Here is a 25,295-nt window from a genome sequence, read left to right on the forward strand (position 1 = left end):
GGCGGACGGCTCTACGTCTAGGACCGGGAATTGGACCGATACTCACAAGTTCTAGTAAATTGGAATCTGGAACTGGACCGGTCCCCACGGAAACTGCCGGTTCCGGTCCGGTTCTGAACGGTTCTCGATTCCTTTACACACCCCTACTCAATGCGGATTTTATCTCAAATAAGGGCCTAATTCGCTGACCGACAAACACTTGATTTTTCCGATGACCGGAACAACAATGCTAAACAATCATGATTACAAATGTCAAGCAACTTTAACCCGAACAATCTTACTTTAAGTTAATCCTTCTTGTGAAATCTCCATAACCTTTTATGCTTACAAGAAATTCAGAGAAATTTTATGGACACTAATGTCTCGTATGTCTCCCATACAATCCTAGTCTTGCTAGAATGTGGTACGGCACCATTCCTGAGATGTACCCTTTTATTGTATTGTCTTACTCAAAACATACATCAACTCTTTAGATTTTATTTCATATCGGATGACGTCATGTGTCACAACATAATCCAACGTAAATATGATGGACGGTAATCGATGTTTGAGCAAGGCGACACCTTCGAAATGCTCTGATCTTCCAAGTCATACATGCCAATATGTCCATCGCCAAGCTGCACAAAGTATATGGCATTTTTCTTAACTCTCGAGTCTTTTGGAGAGCAAGAAATTCCTCCACGAGCAGACAGAAAGATTGCTCGGTCGCCGATGCTTTTCAGTTCCTCCCATGTCCCTTCTGCAAAATTCATCCGGAAGACCTTAAATCCGTAGATCCGCCCCTTCGGAAGGGCGTAGATCATCTCTTCCACGACTACCAGGTCTTCGCCGGATGAGATCAGATAACTGCGCGACGCCGGTATGCCTCCGGGATTTGACCAATTAATGCCTTTGTTCCCCAATGCTTGGATTCGCAGCTCCGAGTTCTCTACGTCGACAACAGCCAATTCACAATACTGGAGCAGCAAGAAAATTTGCCCTTTGAACATCGCGGCACAACTGATGTAAGGTTCGACCTTGTGCCTCTTGAATGCATCCTCGCCGGGTTTGCAAAATGCGACGACGTCCTCTCCCAGATCAACCAACAGAACATGTGATTGAGAATCGCTCGGCGAAGACGACAAGAAACAACAAGAGAACACGAGGTCTTCCGTAGGCGGGAGTCGGATTTTCTCCAGAGAAGCGGGCTTCCAAAGGCAGCAATCGCCAGAATCTTGATCTTCCACGAACAACCATTCGCGACTCGAAGTAGCGCAGATCCACTTGTTGCGCAGGTCGGGAATGATCCTCGTATGGCGGCAGTCCTCCGAAATGTCGTAGAAAGTTTGCCTCTGACCCTCCCGTCCGTGGCATATCACGAGCCAAGGGAAAGATCGATTGTCGGGAGGAGGAGGATTTCGGTAGCTCTTTTGCTCTTGTTTGACAACGTCCGAGGCATCCTTTTCCATTTTCTGGCAAATACGTACACCAATCTTATTGCAAATTCGTATAGCGGTAATAAAAATTAGTGTTAAATATTTCTAAAGTCGTTAGTCTTATTGTCAATTTGTCGCGGCCTAAACCTCCCACGGGTTTGCACCACCTAGGGCTCGGCTAATGGATTATTAAGTTTTAACATACAAAAGTTTTCATGCTTGAAGTCGTCACTAATTTATTTGCGGTAGGTCGATTAGAAACCTAAATAAAACATAGGGAGATATGTTTTATTCCTACGAACCAGATATCCTAAACTCGGGCACTTGGCTACGCTAGATCTAGTCTAACGCCCTTTCGATACCTTTTCTTTTCAAAAAATGTTTAAGCAGGTAGTCTGGATTCATTTTATTACATAATCAAGTACGCAAATCATCAATTTAATACCCAAAAAGCAGTAAATAAATTACTAGTATTGGAGAACAACGTAAGCATCTACATTGTTAGTAGAAAACCACACAGACAACCCTAATATGATTTCTAATTAACAAGGCAAGGCACACAAGGTGTTCTTTAGGGCTTGCGCTTTATTAAAATGCAAATTAACCTACAAAACAACCTAGCATGCGAACTCTATGTCATACGACAACGTGACCTAATTCTAATGACGGAAAACTATGTATTTTTGGTATTTTTCATTAAAATTCGAAATAATAAAAGTACCTAAATTAACATGCAATCCATTCTAAAAAATATAATTTAACCTATACTAAAGTACTTCTTTTTGGTTTTTTTAATGAAAATTCGAAATAATTAAATATCCTAAATAATCCACTAAGATTAAAACAATCTCTAATTTAAACTAGGAAATAAACCACCCTAAATCCCAATTTAAATCAAATAATTATCTTATTCTTTTGGATATATTTAGATTCCCTAGACATGCAAAACTTCTAATTTAAATCCTAACTAACATATTTTTGGATTTTCTTTTTAAAAGGAAAATAAATCACACACAAGATAACAATCAAAGATCAATCATCCACGCGATCTGCAAGATTTTTCTTATCATGTTCGAATTAGGAAAGGAAATCGGACTAACGATCTTATTTATAAGGTCATAGATATCGACGGAAAATCAATTATTTGAATTTGGAAAGCAGATAATATTATTATATCCAAGTGGTTATGGATAAGATAACGATTTCCGTATCGCCACGTATTGTACCTTAGGGTTAAAGGTCAGATAGTCGTCTAGATAGGTTGTTATTCCTAATTTTGGGTATTTTTTAATATTGTGAATATCACAAAATTATCTTGGGTATTTTTGAATATTGCGGATATCATAAAATTATCTTAAGATATCTAGCTATCCACCAAAATATTCACAAAATATCTAAATTATTCGAAAACTAAGAAATTAAATATTTAAAAGAATTATTCGGATAATCTTACCTGATTGGGGGATAATTCCCAAATTCGAATTTGCGGTGGATTGGGATTGCGGCGAGTGGACCGGCAGCGGGTGACCGATGACGGGCGGACACGGCGGCGACGATGAGACTTTCAGTGATGACCGGCAAGAGGGGGAGATCGCAGGCGACTTCTCGGATTGGTGATCGACAGCGGAGTTCTAATCCTGGACGTGAAGACCGTGGCGGAGAAGACTTGGCTTTTGAAGGCTCAGATTTCACTGGTGCCCTCTCGGCATTCCCTCCTGTGATATTTCATGTACTATGGAAGTGGAGGCGTGAAAAGTCCAGTGTGCTCCCACGTGGATGAGATGGCAATGTCCACGAATCCTTTTTTTTCTCAATCGTGGATCTTGCCAAGAACTTGCCAGGACTGTATGCAAAACCCGAGTTGATAAGGCTCCGTCCGAACTGGACAGAGGAGATCGTGCGCAGCGGGAACTCGTCGAAAAGCCTGGATTCGATGGTAGGCGTTGGGGAAGAACAGCAGCGGCGCGAGCAGGGGGTCCACGGTCCGGGTGGCCACGGCGGTAGCAACAGTGGCAGCGTCGTCGTCGTCGATGTAAGCAGCAATGGCGGCTCACGGCCACAGGTCTGGCTGTGAGTAGAGGGCGTGGCGACGGACAGCAAGAGGAGCGGCGGCAGGGGTGGCAGCAGCACGGGCGGTGACTCGAGCGTGGCGTGGCGAGGTGGCACGGGACAGTGGGCGGTCGGCTCGGCACATGCACGGCGTGGCAGAAGCCGTGGCTAAGGGAAGCTCGGCCAAGGGGGCCGACGGCAGCGAGCTCGGACAAGCGTGCGGATGCGGGTGGCCGGGCGCCGACGGGCACACGCGCGACCAACTTTCTTTCTCACTCTCAATCTCACGTATGTCCCTCGTCCTCTCAAGAGTTGCGTTTTGGATATTATTAGAACCCCCAAATTATGAGGCATATCAATATATTTATATCGCATAATTGGCCGAGCTTTCCTAATCCTAGTGGGTTTTGGCTTAGGCTTTATCATCTAATTTTAACTTCCAATGGGTTGAATTAATTTGAATTTTTTCTTTAATTGAACGCTGATTTAAGCTCAAATTAAGATAATCAAGGCCTTTTAGACTTGTGATTTTCGGCCCCTATCCCCTAAGTGAGCTGAGTTTCGTTCGGTGCCCAAGCTCGGTTTATTCGATGGATTTTTAACTTACTCACCACCACCGGTCCGATGTGGAATACAATTAACCTATATGAACCTAAGCTTATATGCTATGCAATTTAATCTTAATATTTTTGTCTAGTGGTTAAAATTTAATCCCTAATTTTCTATGCAATTAATCACTACATGGTTAGCCAAAATTTAGGTGTCAACACGATTTATTATGAAATATTCAAGGAATGCGGAAAAACTAGTGTTATCGAAGAAACAACGCCGGGTTCGTAGTTCATAAAGGCATTGATTTATGGATCGATATGGTTATCGATATGATAATTACCAAGGATAGCACCACGGAAAATCAGTCAATCCTTGGCTTCTAGCAACTCCGATGATCTGCTCGTGATTTCGACCGAAATATGTTCATATTACACAGATTACCTATGGTTCGCATCAACTAACCTAGAACAGGTAAGCAAAAATATTTCTTGGTTGATTGCAAAGAATCATGAACAGGTAAGCAAAATAATGGAATGCGCGCCCCCCTTTGTTGTCGACGATGATTAGAGGTCTTCCCCGGGCCACCAACCAGGGTCGTCGCCCTCTCCACGAGCAAGTGCTTGGTGGCCATGGCGCTCCCACAACCACCAGGCAAAGGCTGCCTAGGCATCGCAGCCGCCACGCTTGGGCTAGGACGACCCTTTCACGACTGCGGCTAGGGCTGTGTTGCAGCCACCACCTAGCGAGGGCCCGTTCCTGTTGAGGGTGGCCGCCCTCCCTCGTCGGCAATAAAAGGGGATGATGGCGCCATCCCCCTTCTTGTACCTCCCTGCCTGCCCGATCCCCTTCTCCTTTCTTTATTAAATTTCCCCATAAGTAAACAAGAGCACGTGGAGACAAATAAAAGAGCAGGTCGGATTTTTATTCTGAAAATGATATTAGTGACCATGGCTAAATAAGACAATAGGAAAAAGAAAATGTGCCCCCAAAAGCTTTCGTAATCACGTGACAATTAAAATTTCATAAAAATTACATGACTCATATCTTGCCATCCACCAGATGGTACCCACTTATGCCCTGGAGGATTAATATCAATGAGCAAGATCGTCAATTTAAAAAACGTGCACCATTGGAAATCTCATCCTACTCATAATCAGCTTCGCAAACAACTCGTCTGCAGTATTCGAAAGGAGTGTGTACACTATAAAGTATAAAAAAGGGTCAGAATTCATTTTACGAATCACATCTGCATTTATATGTAATTCGTGTTAATTCGTGTCTATGTACCGATTACCTGTATAGCTTTCTATCGTATTCATTCGAATATTTTCTTTGTACTTCAGGCTTCCGGTCTCCCTTGTTCCCGCCAATCTAACTAGGACCTGTGTTAAATGACATCAATGCTGTACCGCATTCAAATGTACGTTCACGAAGTTGTTTTTTTCTGTCCACCTTCATTTTGGGAGAGATAATTCGTTTCTAATAACTTTGAAGCAAATGTTTTAGGACGTGGCCCGTGTATCCTCTATAGTAATGGAGTATAAAAATGCATTGTGGCGCCGATGTATCAACCTCTCCAAACGGTGAATCTTCTTTTTGCGCAATAAATTGTAATCCTCCCATCAATGCTGCCTTTGTGGCTAGCAAATACGAAATTTTCAGCATCATTTAACATCGCGGTGTTTCGAGTAAATATATCGTAACGCTTTTTGTTAGTCGAGAATCGACGGTAACATTGGAAAAGCGAAAGATGACACCCGATAATCTACATCGTCCAAGGTCTACTCAATGCATCATACGTACAACCGATAGAAAGGAATGGGCCTCTCGATTGTTGTTCTGAGATTACCAAAGAAATCCACACTCGATTATTCCGTTACTAATTTGGGAAAGACCTCTAATCATCATCTGCGGGAGGGCCGCCAACCCTCGCACAGGTCTAGCGGCCCTCTCCTAGACCTCGGTGAGGGCCGTCGACGCTCGCCCAGACCGAGGCGAGGGCCGGCGACCCTCGTCAAATCTGGGAGAGGGTCGCCCAACCCTCCTAGTTCTGGCAAGGGCCACCAGGCCCTCGCCTCTGGTCTGCGAGGGTTGTCGGCCCTCGCTACAGCGCCGGTGACTCCGCCGGCCATGGCCGCCGCCCCACTGGCGATGGGGCGGCGGCCACAGGCGGGTGAGGGCTACCAGACCTCCCCTATTTTATTATTATTATTATTATTTATTTATTTTAATTAAAATTTATATTAAAATTATTTTTGAACGAAAATGCCCTTGATCGGACGAGGGGGGGCTTGAGATCTACAGCCGGAGCAACGGGGGCGATTCTTCCGTCTATGATTGGAGGAGCTCCCACAGCCTTGCGCATTCGCTGTCCCTCTCGCGGTCTCCCGTGGCCAATGGATCCGGCTCCGCTCATGATTTGGAGGTGCGCTCTCGATTAAGCTTGGTTGCTGGCGAAATCTGTTGGGAGTTTGATTGCGGAGCTGTTGCTTCAGCTCACTGCGTTTCTTCTGTTATGTTCGATTTCTAGGCAAGGTTGGATTAACTTGTGGTGGCTAATATTGTTGCTCAATTGATGGGATGCGCCATTGGAATCTCTTTGCCGACTTCGAAGACGCGTACCCTCTTATTGATAGGCATGCATGCTTGAGTTCCTGAGAGATTTAAATCTAAGTTAAATCTTGTCAGCGGAAGGACAGCTTGCCATCGAGCAATTCAATCCATTATCTCACAAGAACGTGGAATCATTGCCAAGTTCATTAGTACAATGCTGACATCTCTTCGCCTCCGTGGAGTTTTCGGCGTCTTCGAGAAAATTATTGTCCGTGCCACCTTGGCCTTGTTGGTCGGTATGTATGGGCGGCCTCCATGTTTCCTATGCGTGCCTAGACCCTTCGAGCAGGTTGATTTTGGCTTCCGCGACTTTTTCCTTGTCTTGGTTTAAGGCAGGAGCGATTGGTTTACTTAGATGGATTGATAAGTTTGGTTATTCGTGGGGTTTTGCTGTTTAAGAAAGACGATCGAGGGAGCTCTCGGTAAACCTCGCCGACTGGTTTTGCGATGTTTTTCGAGTCATGATTGGGTAGAAAACCGTGCCGGTATAGCATCTTCACCAGAGGCGGCCTATTTGCATGCCCGTTTTGGTTGATAACGCACATTTTTTTAAGTGAATCTCTAGATTGCATCTGCCTTCTCTCTCGCCCCTGTAATCTTCTCATGCACAGATGGTTTTTTCTTGTATGTCGTTGGTTTTTAAGTGTTAGATGTTCATCCTCTTGTGCTTCATCTAAGTGTCATGGGGTTTCTACTGAGACTAATACTCGGGTTCATCATTCCTTCATGTTTGATTTGCGTTGCTTCGCAGAGTAATTTTTTTTATTTACGCTGATTTAGTTTTGCCTTGTCCATAACTCCTATCATATGAATTGACTATCCAGAGAAGATAGGTGAAAGGTATTTGACATGAGAAAATCAAAGGGATAATGACACAAATAGTCATTGAACTTTGACTCAATATGTAATATGATCCATGAACTTTTAATTTGTTCAATGTGATCCATGAACTGTAGCCTAATGTTCAATGTGGTTCCTGAATTTTTAATGAAGGAACTGTTGAGGAGAAAGTTAAGCAATTCAACCTTGGCACCAACCAGCCACTGTATTCGAGCAATATAAGCCCCAAAGACAGTAATTATAGTGTTGAAAAATTCGAAACAAGGTAGCAACAAGGCCCATGAATATCACGTGAAAACCCAATGCAATAAAAACTATGGACCGCTCGAGAAACTTCCACTAATCACCAAGAATCAATGGGAAACACGATAATTCATCTCGAGTCATATACAATTAGAGGCTCGAAACATCAATAATATAAGGGATATGTGCACTACAAGTCCTAAAACTTATCATGAAAATGCAGTTGAGTACATAAACTTTCAAAAAGTGCAATCAAATCTTAAAACTTGTTAAATTGATACAATTTAGTCCTAAAGTTAATACTGTCAATTTTTCTAACGGAAAATGCTGACGTAACATTTTTAAATTAATTTTTCTCTCCTACGCGCAAATTTTTTTTAATGTTTTTCCTTTAAATCTTATATAAATAATGTTACAAACTTAAAAAAAGCTAAAATAATTAAAGAAAAATGGAAAAAAAGAGGGCATGGACTCGCTGGTGGGCACCGTCGCCGCCCATTGTTGGAGGGGTCGGCGAAGGTCGCCGACCCTAGGCGAGGGTGGCTAGCAAATCTCGCTAGGCTTGAGCTAGGCTCGCCGACCACAGGCGAGGTGTCACCTAGATCTAGGCAAGCCGCATTGGCCCCAAGCGAGGGTTGGTGAGGTATCACCCAAATCTACGCGTGCAAGCCTTGCTGGCCAAGGCAAGGGTAGGGCCAGCGAAGCCTCACCCGAGCCCAGTAAACTGTCACCGGCCCTTGCTTAGGGCCAATGAGGCCTCGCCTAATGCGGGTGATGGTCGCCGGCCCAGGGATAGCGTCGCCCAAATCTGGGTCCCTTAACCCAGTCTAGGTGAGCCTCTCTAGCCCTCGCCAAGGCCGGCCACCCTCGCCCTAGGCCAACGACCTTCACCAGCCCCTCCGGCGGTGGGGTTGGCGAAGGTCGCCGATGGTAGAGCCCACTAGCGAGTCCCTACCTCTTCTTTTTTCCATTTTTTTTGCAATTATTTTAGATTTTTCTTAAGTTTTTAATATTTTTAAATAAGATCTAAAGGAAAAAATAATTTAAAAAAATCCCACGTAAGAGAGAGAAATTAATTTAAAAATGTCACGTCAACATTTTTCGTTAGACAAATTGACGGTGCTAACTTTAAGACTTGATTGTACCAATTTGATAAGTTTTAGGACTTGATTGTACTTTTTGAAAGTTTTATGACTCAATACACTTTCGAAACAAGTTTTAGAACTCGTAGTGCACATATCCCATAATATGACAATATATTATCATCATAATAGTGGATTAACACAAAGGGATAAGAAAAATCTAACCACTGTCATAAAAAAATGAGAGAAAATTTGGAGAAGGATTTCAATTATTAGAGCATTTGCATTGTAACTCTTGATTTCACGAACAACATAGCAAATTCTGACAATATTTCACCGTCGAATCTTCCTGGAAGTTGGCTGCCTCTTCTCCTCTCCAAATCGGCGATCTCTCTCCCTCTTTTTTTTTTTTCTTTTCTAGGGTCCCTATTGCCCGTTAAACTCTCTCCTCTTTCTTTCTTTCTTTCTTTCTTTCTTTCTTGCTTCTTCTTCTTTAGTAATGAGGAGTTGGGTCCCATGAGGGGGACCGGCCCAACAAATCTCCTCCTTAACCTTGTGAGGGAAGCTCCCTCATGTCCGCTTTATTTATACAATAATCAATTTTTACCATGAGTTAGATTTTGGTCATCATATAATTCCATTATTATTGATGTGGACTTTTTCAAGTAGAAAGAGTTTCTTTTCTAATTTCTCGAAAATCCAATGACATTTCACATTAATTGGCTTCGATCTTGAATACAGCACTCGGATTTTTACTAAGGTAGATAATACTCATACAGGCATAATACAAAATAAATTTCTCTTGCTTCAAACCCAACTCTTATAGGAATTTCTTCATCCACGAGAGTTCCTTACCTCAATCTGTAATAGCAATACCGAACGTAATTTAGTAGTCTACTTCAGTCATAGACAATACCACACATTTTTATAATCTTGATTGCTAAGAAATTGCCTTCCCGGAAAAAGTTACCAAGTAACTTGACGTGGACTTTCGAGATATGCATCTGAGTAATCAATCAACTCGGGCTTTTCTTTTCCATTGACCTCAGCATGTCATATAGAACGGTTGGCAATGACTGGACATCACATCAACAATTTCCTATGGCAATTAATCGGAAAAACTACATTAAAATTTCTCGAAAAGGCTTAAGACTACATTGGCAAAATTGAAAAGTTTAGAATTGAATTAGTATCCGTACAATAGGTTTACGACCGATTGGGTAATTCTTCCCTAATTAGCATGGCAAGAAAAAATATGACGAGACCCTTTTGGAGGATGAACGTGATGGCCTTTGATTTCAAACAATGTGCAACAAGAAGAAAGAGAAAATAGGAAGGAAAGAAAAAAAATTGATAATGCTTGCTCGAGTAGGGTTTTGAAGGGCATCCTGGCCGGTTCATTAAAATAGGTGGCTTTTAGTAAAAATGGTGTGAAAATAGTCTCATATTTCCTCTATTGATTCTTACATAACTCAATCAACCGCTCAAAAAAAAAAAGAGAGAAAAGAAGAAGAAAAACGGAGCTCCAATGAATGAGCCTATTTGTAGATCTCCATGTGTGTATATATGTAAAAGTACGGTAATATAATTGTAAACACATAAAAAAAAAGTTGCGTATACTATTAAACATGACATTACGAAATACAAGAGAAATATAGCATTATTTAATGTATGAACATTATTGGAACTGATAATATTGACTAGAATGAATGCGTTTGCGTTTTGAAACAATAATCTTATATGTTACAAAGAAGAGAACAAACTTGAAAGAGTGCATGTAGATCGTTATGTAATGGCTATAATGAGACGCCCCATCCTAATACAATCTTCTATTCTTTGGTACATAGTATGCTTGTGACATGCAATTTTTCAATTTTCATAATGTTGCGAAGCGAGTTATTATAGCAAGAGCCTGCATGAAAACATTGATGTCCTCCCACCTAGCGAATGCTCAAATCTTGCTAATGATGGCAGACTATATACTAATGAATATGAGGAAAGTTCTAGGGCTGTGCTCTTTTCTCTATCTGTCGGCAAATCCCTCTCATCTCCCAAAAACTCTTCACTTTTTTTAAGCTCTCCCAGTCTTTGTTTTTTTTTTTTATTGCTTTGATTCTCTTTTCTTTTTTCTCTATTTTGGGAGTTTGTGTGTGATAATTTTTTGCGGCTGATCTTGGGTGAACGTGGAGACTAATTTGGCCATTCGTCCGGTCGACAACCACCGATGAAGATATTTGTGACATGGCTCCACAACCTCTTCGAGATTAGGCCGCTCTCTTGACTAGATTGATATGGAGGTTTTACTCTCCCGAACTAGATCTAAATATAAACGTGGAAGTTCCTTACAAGTATTCGATTTGTATTCATTCTGATGTCTCTACACAGCGATGGTAATAAGGACATTGAATCTAGACGTGCATCGCAAGCTATTGCAAATGGAGTTTGAGATATAAGCATGTGCTCATCACTGAATCTGTTTATCGACTGCCGAACGGTTGCAGATCTATTCTTAAGGGACGAGAGCGTGTCTCTAATTGCAGACTATGCTTTATTATTTACATTTCGGTATTTGCTTTGTTAGGCTTGAAAACCTTCAATGTACCTATCGAGTATTATGGAATCTTTCTTTCGACCCAAAAAAAGAATATGACGAAATAAAACAGATTTTTTTTTTTACATTTATACATATTTTCGAAGTTTGATGAGGGCATGAAAGCTCATAATGCAAGTTTAGGTGAGCAGAGCAGTTGTGAAAATGACCCGACTGTGGTCTATGAACTAGGCGGCCATGACTTTCAACGACCACTGAACTACATGTCATTCATGGACATCAGAATTGAACTATAGAAAAGAGCGAGATCAGAAGCTTATGCACTCTATAATAATCAATCAATCATAATCAATTAATTAACTTATTAATCAGGGGCAAGTGACCAAAACAAGGACATCGTCCAAGCACGGGAAGCATGCAAATCTTGGCAACAAGGCGAGTTTGGACCATTCAATCATTGCAGAGCCCATCACCAAGTGACGAATCGAAGATTTCGGATCTTCCCATGGTCCATTCCATGCATTAAATATGTCCAATTGATTTCATTGCTCGTCACGGAACGATTGGTCATACATGTCGAGAAAGTGAAGTATTTAAACTCATCGAATCGTCCGAGTTGGCCAAGCTGTTTGTATATCAAAAGGCACGAGCTTTGGAGATGTATCTTGATTCTGTCGACCACATGGTCCATGGACAAATTTCCTCAGTGGAGAAGCGTGCGTGACAACTAATGCTTTGAGTTTCCGACAAGGACAGAACATCATCACTACGTGCACTGTACATTAGACCAGGCACAGTGAATTCACTATGTACCAGCATGGATTCATACGTTCGTAGGGGTGTCACAAGGTCTGAAACCGCCCTGCTAAACGTGGGCGCATGCAAAACTCGTGCAAGCTCACCCTCGTCAACCCTAATGGAGGTAAGGTGAAGAAAAAGGACGAAAAGTGAAGACCGGACGTTTTTCTTTACGAGACCCAGCAGATCAAATTTCCTCTGCGACCAGACCAGACAGATAGAAGTTAAAATACAGATAATGGTGATTACAAAAGGTGTAGTTGATTTGAATATGACCCCACAAAGAAGTCACAATCACCTCCGAGAGCAGAGACGGTTCTTGTTTTGGTTTACAAACAAAAATGCATAAAATAATGGGTGTGTGTCTGTGTCTGTGTGCGTGCACTTGTTGCAGAGTCGGCGATAAATCTGGAGATGTGAAGGGGGTAAAATCAAATAAAGAAAGCAGATGGAGCAGAGAGGAGGGACGAGCAGGCATCAGAGCCGTGTATCGATCCCCATGCCAAGGAAAAAGAAAGATTTTTTTAGCTTTATTTTTCGACGTCAATTCAGTCAGTGTCATCGTGCTTCGTGCCATCTTTCCTGCCCTTGCGCTTCTTCATCTTCTTCTTCTTAATTTTCCTCGTGTTTCGTAAGTGGGTGTCGTGCATTGCACGATTCAAGAAGCAGATTTGCATCATTTGGTCAGTGAGTGACTGGTGTTTCGATGGTGATGACAGGTTTTTCTCTCGTGATTCCAGACTAGTGAAAAAAGGCTCACTTGGGCATTTTTGCCCGTTCATTTTCATGCAAGTTCCCCCTTTACTTTCTTCCTTTTGGTGAGCGAATCGATGACGTTTTGCAGGTGTCTATAAATGGCACGATTCTGGGCATCGGCAAAGGGCGCTAATTGCAGGCTGCGTAACCAATTTAGTTTCCTACAGGTGGTTTGGACGTGAGGACAGCTTAAGAGCAAAAGGAAATGTCGTTAAGGAGATGATTCGTTCGTCGGCAGATTTGGTAAAAAAGATGATACCCACAAGCTTGGCCCAAAGATTGATGGCTCCACCATTTTGGGCTTTCCGCATCTATAATGTATTCACAAGAGCGGATTGATTCTTTCAAAGCCCAGTTTGGCCTTTTGGTGTTGCATTTCTTGGGCCAGGCCTTCTTGCATTGTGGGAAAGAGTCGAGGAAATTTACTATAAGTTCATCTTGTTCTCGTCAGAGAGCTAGATCTATTTAAAGCATGCATCAGTGCATCTATGCAACAGAGACAGAAAACACACGGTCATCATGCGACACACTAATTGAAACAATAAGCCAGTAACAGAGAGGACAAGCTTTACAACAGACAGTTATTCCATGACATAAACTTGTATTTGTTCCAACGTACACCCGCATCACCAAACTATCTCATCTCCCAGAAACTTATGTGAAGACTTGCCTATGAGACATTAATCAGCCACCCTCTCAATTCATAGAATCCGCGCACGACTTGGCATGCACAGATCGAGGCTTTGCCGCCACCGTTCTGCACCTTGATTTCACCCTCTTATTCCTGGCCAGTCTCCTCTCCAAATCCTTCCCTCTTCCAGTCAATTCACATATCAAGTTCAACTGCTCTTTCCCCGCTTCCATCAGTTTCTCCATCATCTCCCTCAGTTTCTCGTTCTCTTTGATTAGTTTCTGATTGCCGTCCATCTCCTCCACAGGCCTGCTCCCATTTAAATCATCGAGACTAAGCAGTGACTGCCCGACTTGCTCAGCACCTTCATCTGAGATAGATTTTTCCAGAGCAACAACCACCTCCTCCTCGCGATTATCTCCTTGTTCATCCACTTGCTCTCCAACATGTGTTGTCAGGTCGATATCCTTCACATTTGCTGCAATCAATTCTTCCTTCTCCCAAGCTAGAGCTTCAACGTTCAACATCTCAGAGCAATTGCAGCTAAGATCAGCAGAGATAATGGCCTTATCTTCATTTTCATCTCGACAAGTTTCCACTGCGGGTCCTAACATCCCCAGCTGAGCTTCTTCTGGTCGAGGAGGCAAAAGAGTTTCATCGCTGATACCCTCTTCATGTCTCTGGCCACGTTCCGCTCCAATGGATGCATCCTGAGAAGAATCCTCACTCTTTAGAGAGCCAGCAGGTGACAAATCATCTGGTCCTGGTGCAACCAGTTGCTCTAGATGCACATTGTCAACTACTTCCGAATCTGAAGTCAATGCTTTGGGCACTTCCAGCTGCTGCGTCTCAATGGTCAGTTTGCCAAAATTTTCTGGAGAAGTAACAGCATCGCTACCTTCATCGCACTTATCATGTCCATTGAGCACAGAATCTACTTTGCCAAACTTATCATGCATGCTAAGCACAGAATCCGCAACATCTTCTTCTGCAATATGAATCTTGCTTGTTGCTTCCACTTCAGGTTCTCTTCCATGAGATATCAAGTCATCATCTCCAGTGCACAGGGTTGGGCCAGTAAAAGTATCCGGCTCCACTCCCGCACTGTCCGACGCCATGGCTACTTTCTCCTCATCTGCTTGTGGCAATGGTTGCAGAGCAGAAGTTCCTTGATCTTTGATCATAAACTCCATCTTTGTGCTGCTTCCATCTCCTGAATCGGATGCCAGCCTAATCTCATCTTCAACCATAGAATCATAGATACTTTTCTCCACCGTGGCCACCTCTAGTCTCTCATACTTTCCTCCAGAAGGATGCTCCGGATTAGTCTCTATAGGCTTTATAATGCTGACCACAGATGGTTCGCCATCATCAATTTCGTTTAGATGTCTGAAGTCCTGTACAGGACAATGCTGCAAGGCAGCTTGTTGCGACTCCACATCCAAGGATGCTGATGTTTCCCTTTTCAAATCCTTGACTGCCACTTGTGTCTGACCATCAATGATACCCGAGCATGCATTCTCTGAGGGTTCAGATACCGAATTTCCAGCCTTGAGAAGTTGCAGTTCGTCTGATTTAATTTGACCACCAATGTTCTCACTAACTGAAAGGCTCTCTTCAAACTGTCTCTTTGCTTCCTCATGGTGTTCTTTCTTGCTGACCGTACATTCATCATTCCTTGCAGTATCAGAGTTATCAACAGATTCCTCCAGGCACTTCATTGTCAAAGAATCGAGTTTCTCCTGCAAAGTAACTAGCTCCCTCGCCAATGATTTTCGAATATCTCGCAAATTAGGATGTAATCCCTGGAGCTCTAGAATCAACAAAGAGAACTAGAAGCATCTCACAGAAATAAGTCCATAAAAAGTTTTCAGCTATCCATAGCAAAAAGCAAACTCAAAGACATACAGCTGAAAAGGGTTAAGATGAGCACTCTTTTGTAAAATCTTCAGTTGCAGTGTCCTAGCATCCAAGTTGTGATAACCAATAACAGGGTTGTGTAGATTAATAAAAAGGTGTTCAAATATTGAAAGGCACTTCAAGATCTAATAAACCCAAAATATTCATGAAATAAAAAAAGAGACGCTTGAAAAGCCACAGCATGATGAAGCCCTTCTCTCATCTCGATTCCCATTTTCCGACAATTCCGTGATTACCAATGAATGCAGGGCTCCTACCCTGCTCTCTTCTACCTACAGAGTTAAGTAAAATGTAAACAACTTAATTCATTATATCAACTGGCTTACCTGAATTGTATCAAGTCGTAGAAGAAGATTCATTATAGATTCTCCAATGAGTACTTTCTGCCTGTCAAGTTTCCCTTGATCAGGCAAAGTGTCATATGAAGATGCTAGCTGCTCGATACTCTTCCTTACCTTAGTCACCTCATCACGAACCTTCGCCATTTGCTTTAGTTTCTTCAGGGTCTCCCATTTCCTCACTTGGAAACCGCGATAGGCAGACTGAATGCGCATAGCAGCTTCTTCATCAGATAGAGTTCTTGAGGCTTCCAACTCCTTACTTCTTTTTTCAGTGCTTTCATCACCTGCAATTGTAGCTCCCTCGTCCTCTTTAATTTCACAAACCTCATCCTTCTCACTGTTTTCTTTGTTCTCTTTAATCTTTTCTGGATATTCAACCTGCAAACTGCTTTGTAAGTCTCCATTATTGTTGTTGCTAGGACTAGGAGTTGCCCCCTTCACCTCAATGACTTTCACTTATTTCCTTTTCGGGTGCTCCTCTGAAGTTCTGTTTATGCTTTGGGGGCGTGACTTTTGTTCGTTACTGTCTGTAGAAGATGCATCACTTGAACTGTGAGATTTCGTTTCAAAACTTGGAGGACTAGGAGATCTTGAACTACCATTGCGGCCTTTCTTCCTCGGCGAGGGATCAACTCTCAGACAAACCGGGGGCAACTTTGATGTTTTCGTCGGGGATGATGATGACTTTCTGGCATCAGATCCAGGGACTCTATCAACGAGGGTATCTATAGCTCTTTTTTTCAAGGCATTTGCTGCTGCTTCTTGAGAGTCTCGCGAGTTATTCTTGCCCACACAAGGTTCTATGTCTTTCACATGAATGTTCTTCTCCGCATCCTGATGGTGTGACCCAACATCATTTTCATAGTTTTCTTGCGGTCCTCCATCTGAAGTTTTATTATGATTGTTATGAATCTGCATCGGGAATACCGTGAAATTGGATTCAGGAGATTCCCGTGTATTGGCTTGTTGGTCCTTCTCAGTCCCTGCCTCCTCTTGTTTATCAAAAGAAGGAATCCAGATGACAGGAAATGGATAGCTACTTTCGTTGTCGCGCACATGCTGATTATGAGATCTTTTCTTTTCTCCTCCTGGTTTTGAATGGTCATGGTCACCCATGAAGAGAGGAAACCAACTATTCCACCCAGGTTCCTTCTGCAATGATGAAAGAGCTGGTTTCTTTTCCTGGGAAGCAGTATCAAGATCTATGATCCTTGGTTTGGCATCGATTCCCTGCTCTTTGTTCCTGTTATTTTCAGGTGGGATCCAAACAATCGGATATGGAAAGTTTCTCCAGTTCGCTGGCACCAAGGACTCTGAATAATTCTCACCCTTCTTGTCTGAATCTAGCGGCACCTGCTCTTCTATCTTGACACCCTTTTCGTTCTTTGGGTCACATACATGATTAGGGCATCCACAGCAATGGTGTTGTCGAACCACATATGGTCGTTCCAATGGATAAGCTGGTGGGTAGGGCAGTTCATAATGACTAGCAAAGGGTTCGGCATTCCCAGGATAAGGTCCCCAACCATGAAACGGTGGTGGCTGGAAAAAAGTGAGGGTAGGGTGGTCTGTGATAGTAGCTGGGAGTTGCCGTGTGGTTATAGCAAGCATGGCATGGCGCAGGATAGCTGCAATTACCGGCATAAGGGTATGGCAAGGGCTCACGTGGAACAGGAAATACGGTCGGGTTGATCCCCAGTTGAGGTGGAATCTCATCTGGCATTGCCTGTTGATGTTGCCTGCAAGGCGTTATGTAGCTCTGACGGGGATGAGAATCCGTGTATCCATAAGCAGGTGACATCTTGAGTGGAAATTTATGCATTTCTCACTCGGAAGTCACCGATATCGAATTTTTATTCTGTGCAGTGAAGAATAAAACCCCATCAGAAAAATAACATATATTGCCGAAGTAAAAGGAAAAGAAGATGTCAAAAATTGATCATGGACAAGCAGAACAAAGCAAGATAGCGCTGCTAGCAGTAACACCTGTCCTACGTAATGTTCCAGCAGAATCGTTCGAACCAGTAAAAGGTAATGCATACATACACAGTATTTAAAGCAGCACATCATCATCCTACAATTCTATGGAGCCAAGTTTAGCTGGAGAAGCAGACATGCCTTACAACCAAGATGGAAAATGGCAATTTTGGATGCCTCTTCTTCGAACGACATATCTAATCACACAAACATGAGAGGGTGACGATCTAATAACAAATGATCACCTCCAAAATTACTATTGAACAGTTTTCCAAGTAATATAGGTTGAAAGAGCTGCAGAAATTATCGGACACGAAACAGGAATAAGAGATAGGCACAGGCGTATAATACTTCGCCATAACCATAAACTTCAGAAGATAAAAAATTAATGGAAAGCAGATTAATGGAAAGCAGAAATCAGTGAAAAGGGACTCTTTTCCGCATAATTCTGAGTATCCTACAAGATGGTCCGCAGAAATGCTTGGACAACAAAGGGAAGGTCATCGTACCCTCAACATTTACCAACGCCTTTACCATGAGCACGGACAATCACGAGATCCCACGGAGTACCTTGTGCCACGAGATACTCGATTCTTACTAATTCTGCTAGCCAACAACATGCTCTAATTCTACTAGATCGCTTCACCGGTGATAGCGACAATAATAAAGAACATCCAGGCGGATGCTGCAGTCCCCCAACGCTGACCAGTTCCTACTTTCGACCCCGTCGTAACCACGAAACAAAGACCGAATTCACAGGACAACATTCCTAAAAGAAAATCACCATCAAGAATCCAAATGGACTTCGCAATACACAGCGACGGCGTACAACACATATCCAGTCCTCCTCCAGCTAGAGGACACGGGAAAATGAGAAGCAGGGGAGCAAAGAGGAAGAGAAGACAAACCCAACTTACAGCTTAAGAATAAGTCGTAAAAAGCGGGAAAAACTGTGGAAGAGTCCATGCTCCAGCCTGAGTCGTTACTACTTGCCGCTTCATCGCCTAACAGATTACCAAGACGGGTTTAGTGTCAAATGACAAAAGATGGATTGCAGTATACAACCTCGGATCCGCACCCAATATAATGCAGGATCCTGAACCCAGTTTCCTATATCACAACGATCTCCTCATCTTCTTTCTCCGACCATTTAATATATTCTTTTGAATCTTTGATCTCCTAGCTTTATGTGAAGGGAAACCATTGAAAGGGGAAAACTAACGAGGACACGCACACAGAAGAAACATTTAGTACCTAATGGTGATTCTTCAACCATTGCAACCGCATCCTCCCTGATTTTCAAAGCCATCACAGTCATCCATATCAGGCTCGTTAAGAATCAATGTTAAAAATTAATCAAAACAAGAAGAAATTCTGTTTTTCAAAAAAAGAAAATGTGGGTTCAAGAGTTCTTGATTCAAGAACTTGACGTCAAGAGTTCTTGACGTGATGGAAACCTGCAGACAAAAAAAGAAAGCACACGTTAAGGAAAGCGATCACGTATTAAACAATGCACAGAAACTAAAAGCTAACTTGCTATATTTTGTTGTTTGAAGGAGGATTGGTCTCCTCCTTCTACTCCCTTTAGGTTTTATGGTTATCGTTCACATGCTGTATCAACTGATCCAGAGTGTTGAACCCCCGAGGGCATCTCCGACATTTGAACCCGCTTCTCTGCAAATCCTCTCTGATCCCTTTCTTGTTCTTTGGGTTGGGAACAGAGCTCGAGCCCTTCTTGCCAGTCTTCTTCTTGGGATCTCCTGCCATCTTCTTCGACGTGTCTTCTCTGGCTGCGTGCGTCGTTCCTCCTCCTTTTCCCGCTTCTCCTTCTCCTTCTGCTTTTCTTTTCTTTCTAATTTTTCTTTCTCTCTGATTATGTGAGGGAGAGAAAGTGCGATATATATATATCGTTACTTCCTGCCACGCTGGCACAATTTCGATTGCTGATTTTGGGTAATTAATGTCTCCACTAAGTATATACCGTCATTTCTTTTTAGTGTCAATGGGCTTATGGAAGGGACGAATAAAAGCTGAAGAAAAAAGAACAAAATGAAAGGTGAAACCATGTGAATCCCTTTAGACATAATGGAAGCAAAACGCAACACTAAACTTCGAAAAGTGCATACATTAAAAACTTCGTATATTTGGAGTTTAAGCTTGGTTCAGGGAAAATTCAAAAAAAAAATCCAAAGTAGAGTGATTTTCTTAAATGAGGACCCAATGCTAGGAGTGAGCATGGCCCGAGTGGACGGTTTTCACCATGGAACCGGAAGCCGTCCATTGGTTTCATCAATCCACCCAAGAACTGAACTAGACTGCCGGTTCCCGGGTGGATCCATGGAACCGGTCCCAATGGAGTTGGCCAAGAGCGAGAGAGGGAGTCGATGAATGGCCGGAGGTGCGCAACCGTGAGTAGATAGGAGTTGAGAGCGAGGTCGTGAGTCAATAGGCGATAAGTTAACGGCCGAGACTATGAATGAGAGATAGATAGACAACTCAGATAGAGCGAGATTGAATGAGACAAGACGAGTACTTAGTTGATGAGTGTTGAGCTTTATATTAGGGATTTTAGGGTTTTCATTTTTCTTAAAATGTTTTCTTTTTTTTTTTCTGGGAATTTTTCTTAAAAATTACACATATATATATTACCGGTCCGGTCCAAGTGGGCAGGCGGACGGCTCTACGTCGAGGACCGGGAATTGGACCGATACTCACAAGTTCTAGTAAATTGGAATCTGGAACTGGACCGGTCCCCACGGAAACTGCCGGTTCCGGTCCGGTTCTGAACGGTTCTCGATTCCTTTACACACCCCTACTCAATGCGGATTTTATCTCAAATAAGGGCCTAATTCGCTGACCGACAAACACTTGATTTTTCCGATGACCGGAACAACAATGCTAAACAATCATGATTACAAATGTCAAGCAACTTTAACCCGAACAATCTTACTTTAAGTTAATCCTTCTTGTGAAATCTCCATAACCTTTTATGCTTACAAGAAATTCAGAGAAATTTTATGGACACTAATGTCTCGTATGTCTCCCATACAATCCTAATCTTGCTAGAATGTGGTACGGCACCATTCCTGAGATGTACCCTTTTATTGTATTGTCTTACTCAAAACATACATCAACTCTTTAGATTTTATTTCATATCGGATGACGTCATGTGTCACAACATGATCCAACGTAAATATGATGGACGGTAATCGATGTTTGAGCAAGGCGACACCTTCGAAATGCTCTGATCTTCCAAGTCATACATGCCAATATGTCCATCGTCATGCTGCACAAAGTATATGGCATTTTTCTTAACTCTCGAGTCTTTTGGAGAGCAAGAAATTCCTCCACGAGCAGAAAGAAAGATTGCTCGGTCGCCGATGCTTTTCAGCTCCTCCCATGTCCCTTCTGCAAAATTCATCCGGAAGACCTTAAATCCGTAGATCCGCCCCTTTGGAAGGGCGTAGATCATCTCTTCCACGACTACCAGGTCTTCGCCGGACGAGATCAGATAACTGCGCGACGCCGGTATGCCTCCGGGATTTGACCAATTAATGCCTTTGTTCCCCAATGCTCGGATTCGCAGCTCCGAGTTCTCTACGTCGGCAACAGCCAATTCACAATACTTGAGCAGCAAGAAAATTTGCCCTTTGAACATCGCGGCACAACTGATGTAAGGTTCGACCTTGTGCCTCTTGAATGCATCCTCGCCGGGTTTGCAAAATGCGACAACGTCCTCTCCCAGATCAACCAACAGAACATGTGATTGAGGATCGCTCGGCGAAGACGACAAGAAACAACAAGAGAACACGAGGTCTTCCGTAGGCGGGAGTCGGATTTTCTCCAGAGAAGCGGGCTTCCAAAGGCAGCAATCGCCAGAATCTTGATCTTCCACGAACAACCATTCGCGACTCGAAGTAGTGCAGATCCACTTGTTGCGCAGGTCGGGAATGATCCTCGTATGGCGGCGGTCCTCCGAAATGTCGTAGAAAGTTTGCCTCTGCCCTTCCCGTCCATGGCATATCACGAGCCAAGGGCAAGATGGATTGCCGGGAGGAGGATTTCGGTAGCTCTTTTGCTCTTGTTTGACAACGTCCGAGGCATCCTTTTCCATCTTCTGGCAAATACGTACACCAATCTTATTGCAAATTCGTACGGCGGTAATAAAAATTAGTGTTAAATATTTCTAAGGTCGTTTGTCTTATTGTCGATTTGTCGCAACCTAAACCTCCCGCGGGTCTGCACTACCTAGGGTTCGGCTAATGAATTATTAAGTCTAAGCCTAACTCGGGCCCTCCTAAGTCCTATCAATTCACGACTTAAGGTTTAAGTTTTTAACATGCAAAAGTTTTCATGCTTGAAGTCGTCACTAATCTATTTGCGGTAGGTCGATTAGAAACCTAAATAAAACATAGGGAGATATGTTTTATTCCTAATTTTGGGTATTTTTGAATATTGCGGATATCACAAAATTATCTTGGGTATTTTTGAATATTGCGGATATCACAAAATTATCTTAAGATATCTAGCTATCCACCAAAATATTCACGAAATATCTAAATTATCCGAAAACTAGGAAATTAAATATTTAAAAGAAATTAATATTCGGATAATCTTACTTGATTGGGGGATAATTCCCAAATTCGAATTTGCGGTGGATTGGGATTGCGGCGAGTGGACCGGCGGCGGGTGACCGATGACGGGCGGACACGGCGGCGACGATGAGACTTTCAGTGATGAGCGGCAAGAGGGGGAGATCGCAGGCGACTTCTCGGATTGGTGATCGACAGCGGAGTTCTAATCCTGGACGTGAAGACCGTGGCGGAGAAGACTTGGCGTTTGAAGGCTCAGATTTCACTGGTGCCCTCTCGGCATTCTCTCCTGTGATATTTCATGTATTGTGGAAGTGGAGGCGTGAAAAGTCCAGTGAGCTCCCACGTGGATGAGATGGCAATGTCCACGAATCCTTTTTTTTCTCAATCGTGGATCTTGCCAAGAACTTGCCAGGACAGTATGCAAAACCCGAGTTGATAAGGCTCCGCCCGAACTGGACAGAGGAGATCGTGCGCGGTGGGAACTCGTCGAAAAGCCTGGACTCGATGGTAGGCGTTGGGGAAGAACAGCAGCGGCGCGAGCAGGGGGTCCGAGGTTCGGGTGGCCGCGGCGGTAGCAACAGCGGCAGCGTCGTCGTCGATGGAAGCAGCGACGGCGGCTCACGGCCACAGGTCTGGCCGAGAGCAGAGGGCTGGCGACGGACAGCAGGAGGAGCGGCAGCAGGGGTGGCAGCAGCACTGGCGGTGACTCGAGCGTGGCGTGGCAGCGCGGCGAGGCACGAGACAGCGGGCGGTCGGCTCGGGCACAGCGTGGCAGAAGCCGCGGCTAAGGGAAGCTCAGCCAAGGGGGCCGACGGCAGCAGGCTCGGACAAGCGTGCGGATACGGGTGGCCGGGCGCGAGAGGCACCGTTGTGCACACGCGCGATCAACTTTTTTTCTCACTCTCAATCTCACGTATGTCCCTCGTGATCTCAAGAGTTGCGTTTTGGATATTATCAGAGCCCCCAAATTATGAGGTATATCGACATATTTATATCGCATAATTGGCCGAGCTTTCCTAATCCTAGTGGGTTTTGGCTTAGGCTTTATCATCTAACTTTAACTTCCAATGAGCTGAATTAATTTGGGTTTTTTCTCTAATTGAGCACAATGGACTGATTTAAGCTCAAATTAAGATAAGCAAGGCCTTTTATACTTGTGATTTTCGGCTCCTATCCCCTAAGTGAGCTGAGTTTCGTTTGGTGCCCGAGCTCGGTTTATTCGATGGATTTTTAGCTTACTCACTACCGTCGGTCCGATGTGAAATGCAATTAACCTATATGAACCTAAGCTATATGCTATGCAATTTAATCTTAATATTTTTGTTTAGGGGTTAAAATTTAATCCCTAATTTTGTATGTTTAATCTTAATATTTTTATTTAGGGGTTAAAATTTAATTTCTAATTTTGTATGCAATTAATCACTATGTGGTTAGCCAAAATTTAGGTGTCAACACGATTTATTATGAAATATACAAGGAATGCGGAAGAACTAGTGTTATTGAAGAAACAGCGCCGGGTTTGTAGTTCATAAAGGCATTGATTTATGGATCGATATGGTTATCCATATGATAATTACCAAGGATAGCACCACGGAAAATCAGTCAATCCTTGGCTTCTAGCAGCTCCGATGGTCTGCACGTGATTTCGACCGACATATGTTCAGATTCCGCAGATTACCTTTGGTTCGCATCAACTAACCTAGAACAGGTAAGCAAAATATTTCTTGGTTGATTGCAGAGAATCATGAACAGGTAAGCAAAATAATGGAATGCGCGCCCCCCTTTGTTGTCGACGATGATTGGAGGTCTTCCCCGGGCCGCCAACCAGGGTCGTCGCCCTCTCCACGAGCAAGTGCTTGGTAGCCATGGCGCTCCCACAACCACCAGGCAAAGGCTGCCTAGGCATCGCAACCGCCACGCTTGGGCCAGGGCGACCCTTTCACGGTTTCGGCTAGGGCTGTGTTGCAGCCACCACCTAGCGAAGGCGCGCTCCTGTTGAGGGTGGCCGCCCTCCCTCGTCGGCGATAAAAGGGGATGATGGCGCCATCCCCCTTCTTGTACCTCCCTGCCTGCCCGATCCCCGTCTCACTTTCTTTATTAAATTTCCCCATCAGTAAACAAGAGCACATGGACAAAAATAGTAAGGAAAAGAGTGGGTCGGATTTTTATTCTGAAAATGATATTAGTGGCCATAGCTAAATAAGACAATAAGAAAAAGAAAATGTGCCCCCAAAAGCTTACGTAATCATGTGACAATTAAAATTTCATAAAAATTACATGACCCATATCTTGCCATCCACCAGATGGTACCCACTTATACCCTGGAGAATTAATATCAATGAGCAAGATCGTCAATTTAAAAAAAACGTGTACCATTAGAAATCTCATCCTACTCATAATCAGCTTCGCAAACAACTCGTCTGCAGTGTTCGAAAGGGGTGTGTACACTATAAAGTATAAAAAGGGTCGGAATTCATTTTACGAATCACATCTGTATTTATTCGTAATTCGTGTCAATGCGTGTTTATGTACTGATTACCTGTATAGCTTTCTATCATATTCATTCAAATATTTTCTTTTTACTTCAAGCTTCCGGTCTCCCTTGTTCCCGCCAATCTAACTAGGACCTGTGTTAAATGACATTAATGCTGTACCGCATTCAAATGTACGTTCACGAAGTTGTTTTTTTCTGTCCACCTTCATTTTGGGAGAGATAATTCGTTTTTAATATCTTCAAAGCAAATATTTTGGGACGTGGCCCGTGTATCCTCTATAGTAATGGAGTATAAAAATGCGTTGTGGCACCGATGTATCAACCTCTCCAAACGGTGAATCTTCTTTTTGCGCAATAAATTGTAATCCTCCCATCAATGCTGCCTTTGTGGCTAGCAAATACGAAATTTTCAGCATCATTTAACATTGTGGTGTTTCG

At 43.2% G+C, this 25,295-nt stretch overlaps 3 protein-coding genes across 3 annotated transcripts; all 3 read right to left on the reverse strand.

Moving 5' to 3' along the window:
• Nucleotides 1-503: 503 nt before the first annotated feature.
• LOC115678218 (F-box/kelch-repeat protein At1g57790-like) lies at nucleotides 504-1,448 on the reverse strand. Its single transcript, XM_030601561.1, has one exon. It carries the CDS (start codon nucleotides 1,446-1,448, stop codon nucleotides 504-506), a length of 945 nt encoding a protein of 314 aa, XP_030457421.1.
• An 11,980-nt stretch (nucleotides 1,449-13,428) lies between these two features.
• LOC130140063 (BAG family molecular chaperone regulator 6-like) lies at nucleotides 13,429-17,435 on the reverse strand. The gene is made up of 3 exons (XM_056318425.1): nucleotides 16,316-17,435; nucleotides 15,777-16,156; nucleotides 13,429-15,335 (listed from the first exon to the last, which is right to left on the reverse strand). The coding sequence occupies exons 1-3, from the start codon at nucleotides 17,433-17,435 to the stop codon at nucleotides 13,596-13,598; spliced, it is 3,240 nt and encodes a 1,079-aa protein (XP_056174400.1). The 3' UTR covers nucleotides 13,429-13,595.
• A 3,505-nt stretch (nucleotides 17,436-20,940) lies between these two features.
• On the reverse strand, nucleotides 20,941-21,882 carry LOC115662940 (uncharacterized). The gene has a single exon (XM_030585027.2). It carries the CDS (start codon nucleotides 21,880-21,882, stop codon nucleotides 20,941-20,943), a length of 942 nt encoding a protein of 313 aa, XP_030440887.2.
• Nucleotides 21,883-25,295: the final 3,413 nt, after the last annotated feature.

This window comes from Syzygium oleosum, unplaced genomic scaffold, assembly GCF_021117445.2.
Source record: "Syzygium oleosum isolate NSW1041296 unplaced genomic scaffold, Sole_v2.1 Sole_v2.15, whole genome shotgun sequence".
Lineage (NCBI taxonomy): Eukaryota > Viridiplantae > Streptophyta > Magnoliopsida > Myrtales > Myrtaceae > Syzygium > Syzygium oleosum.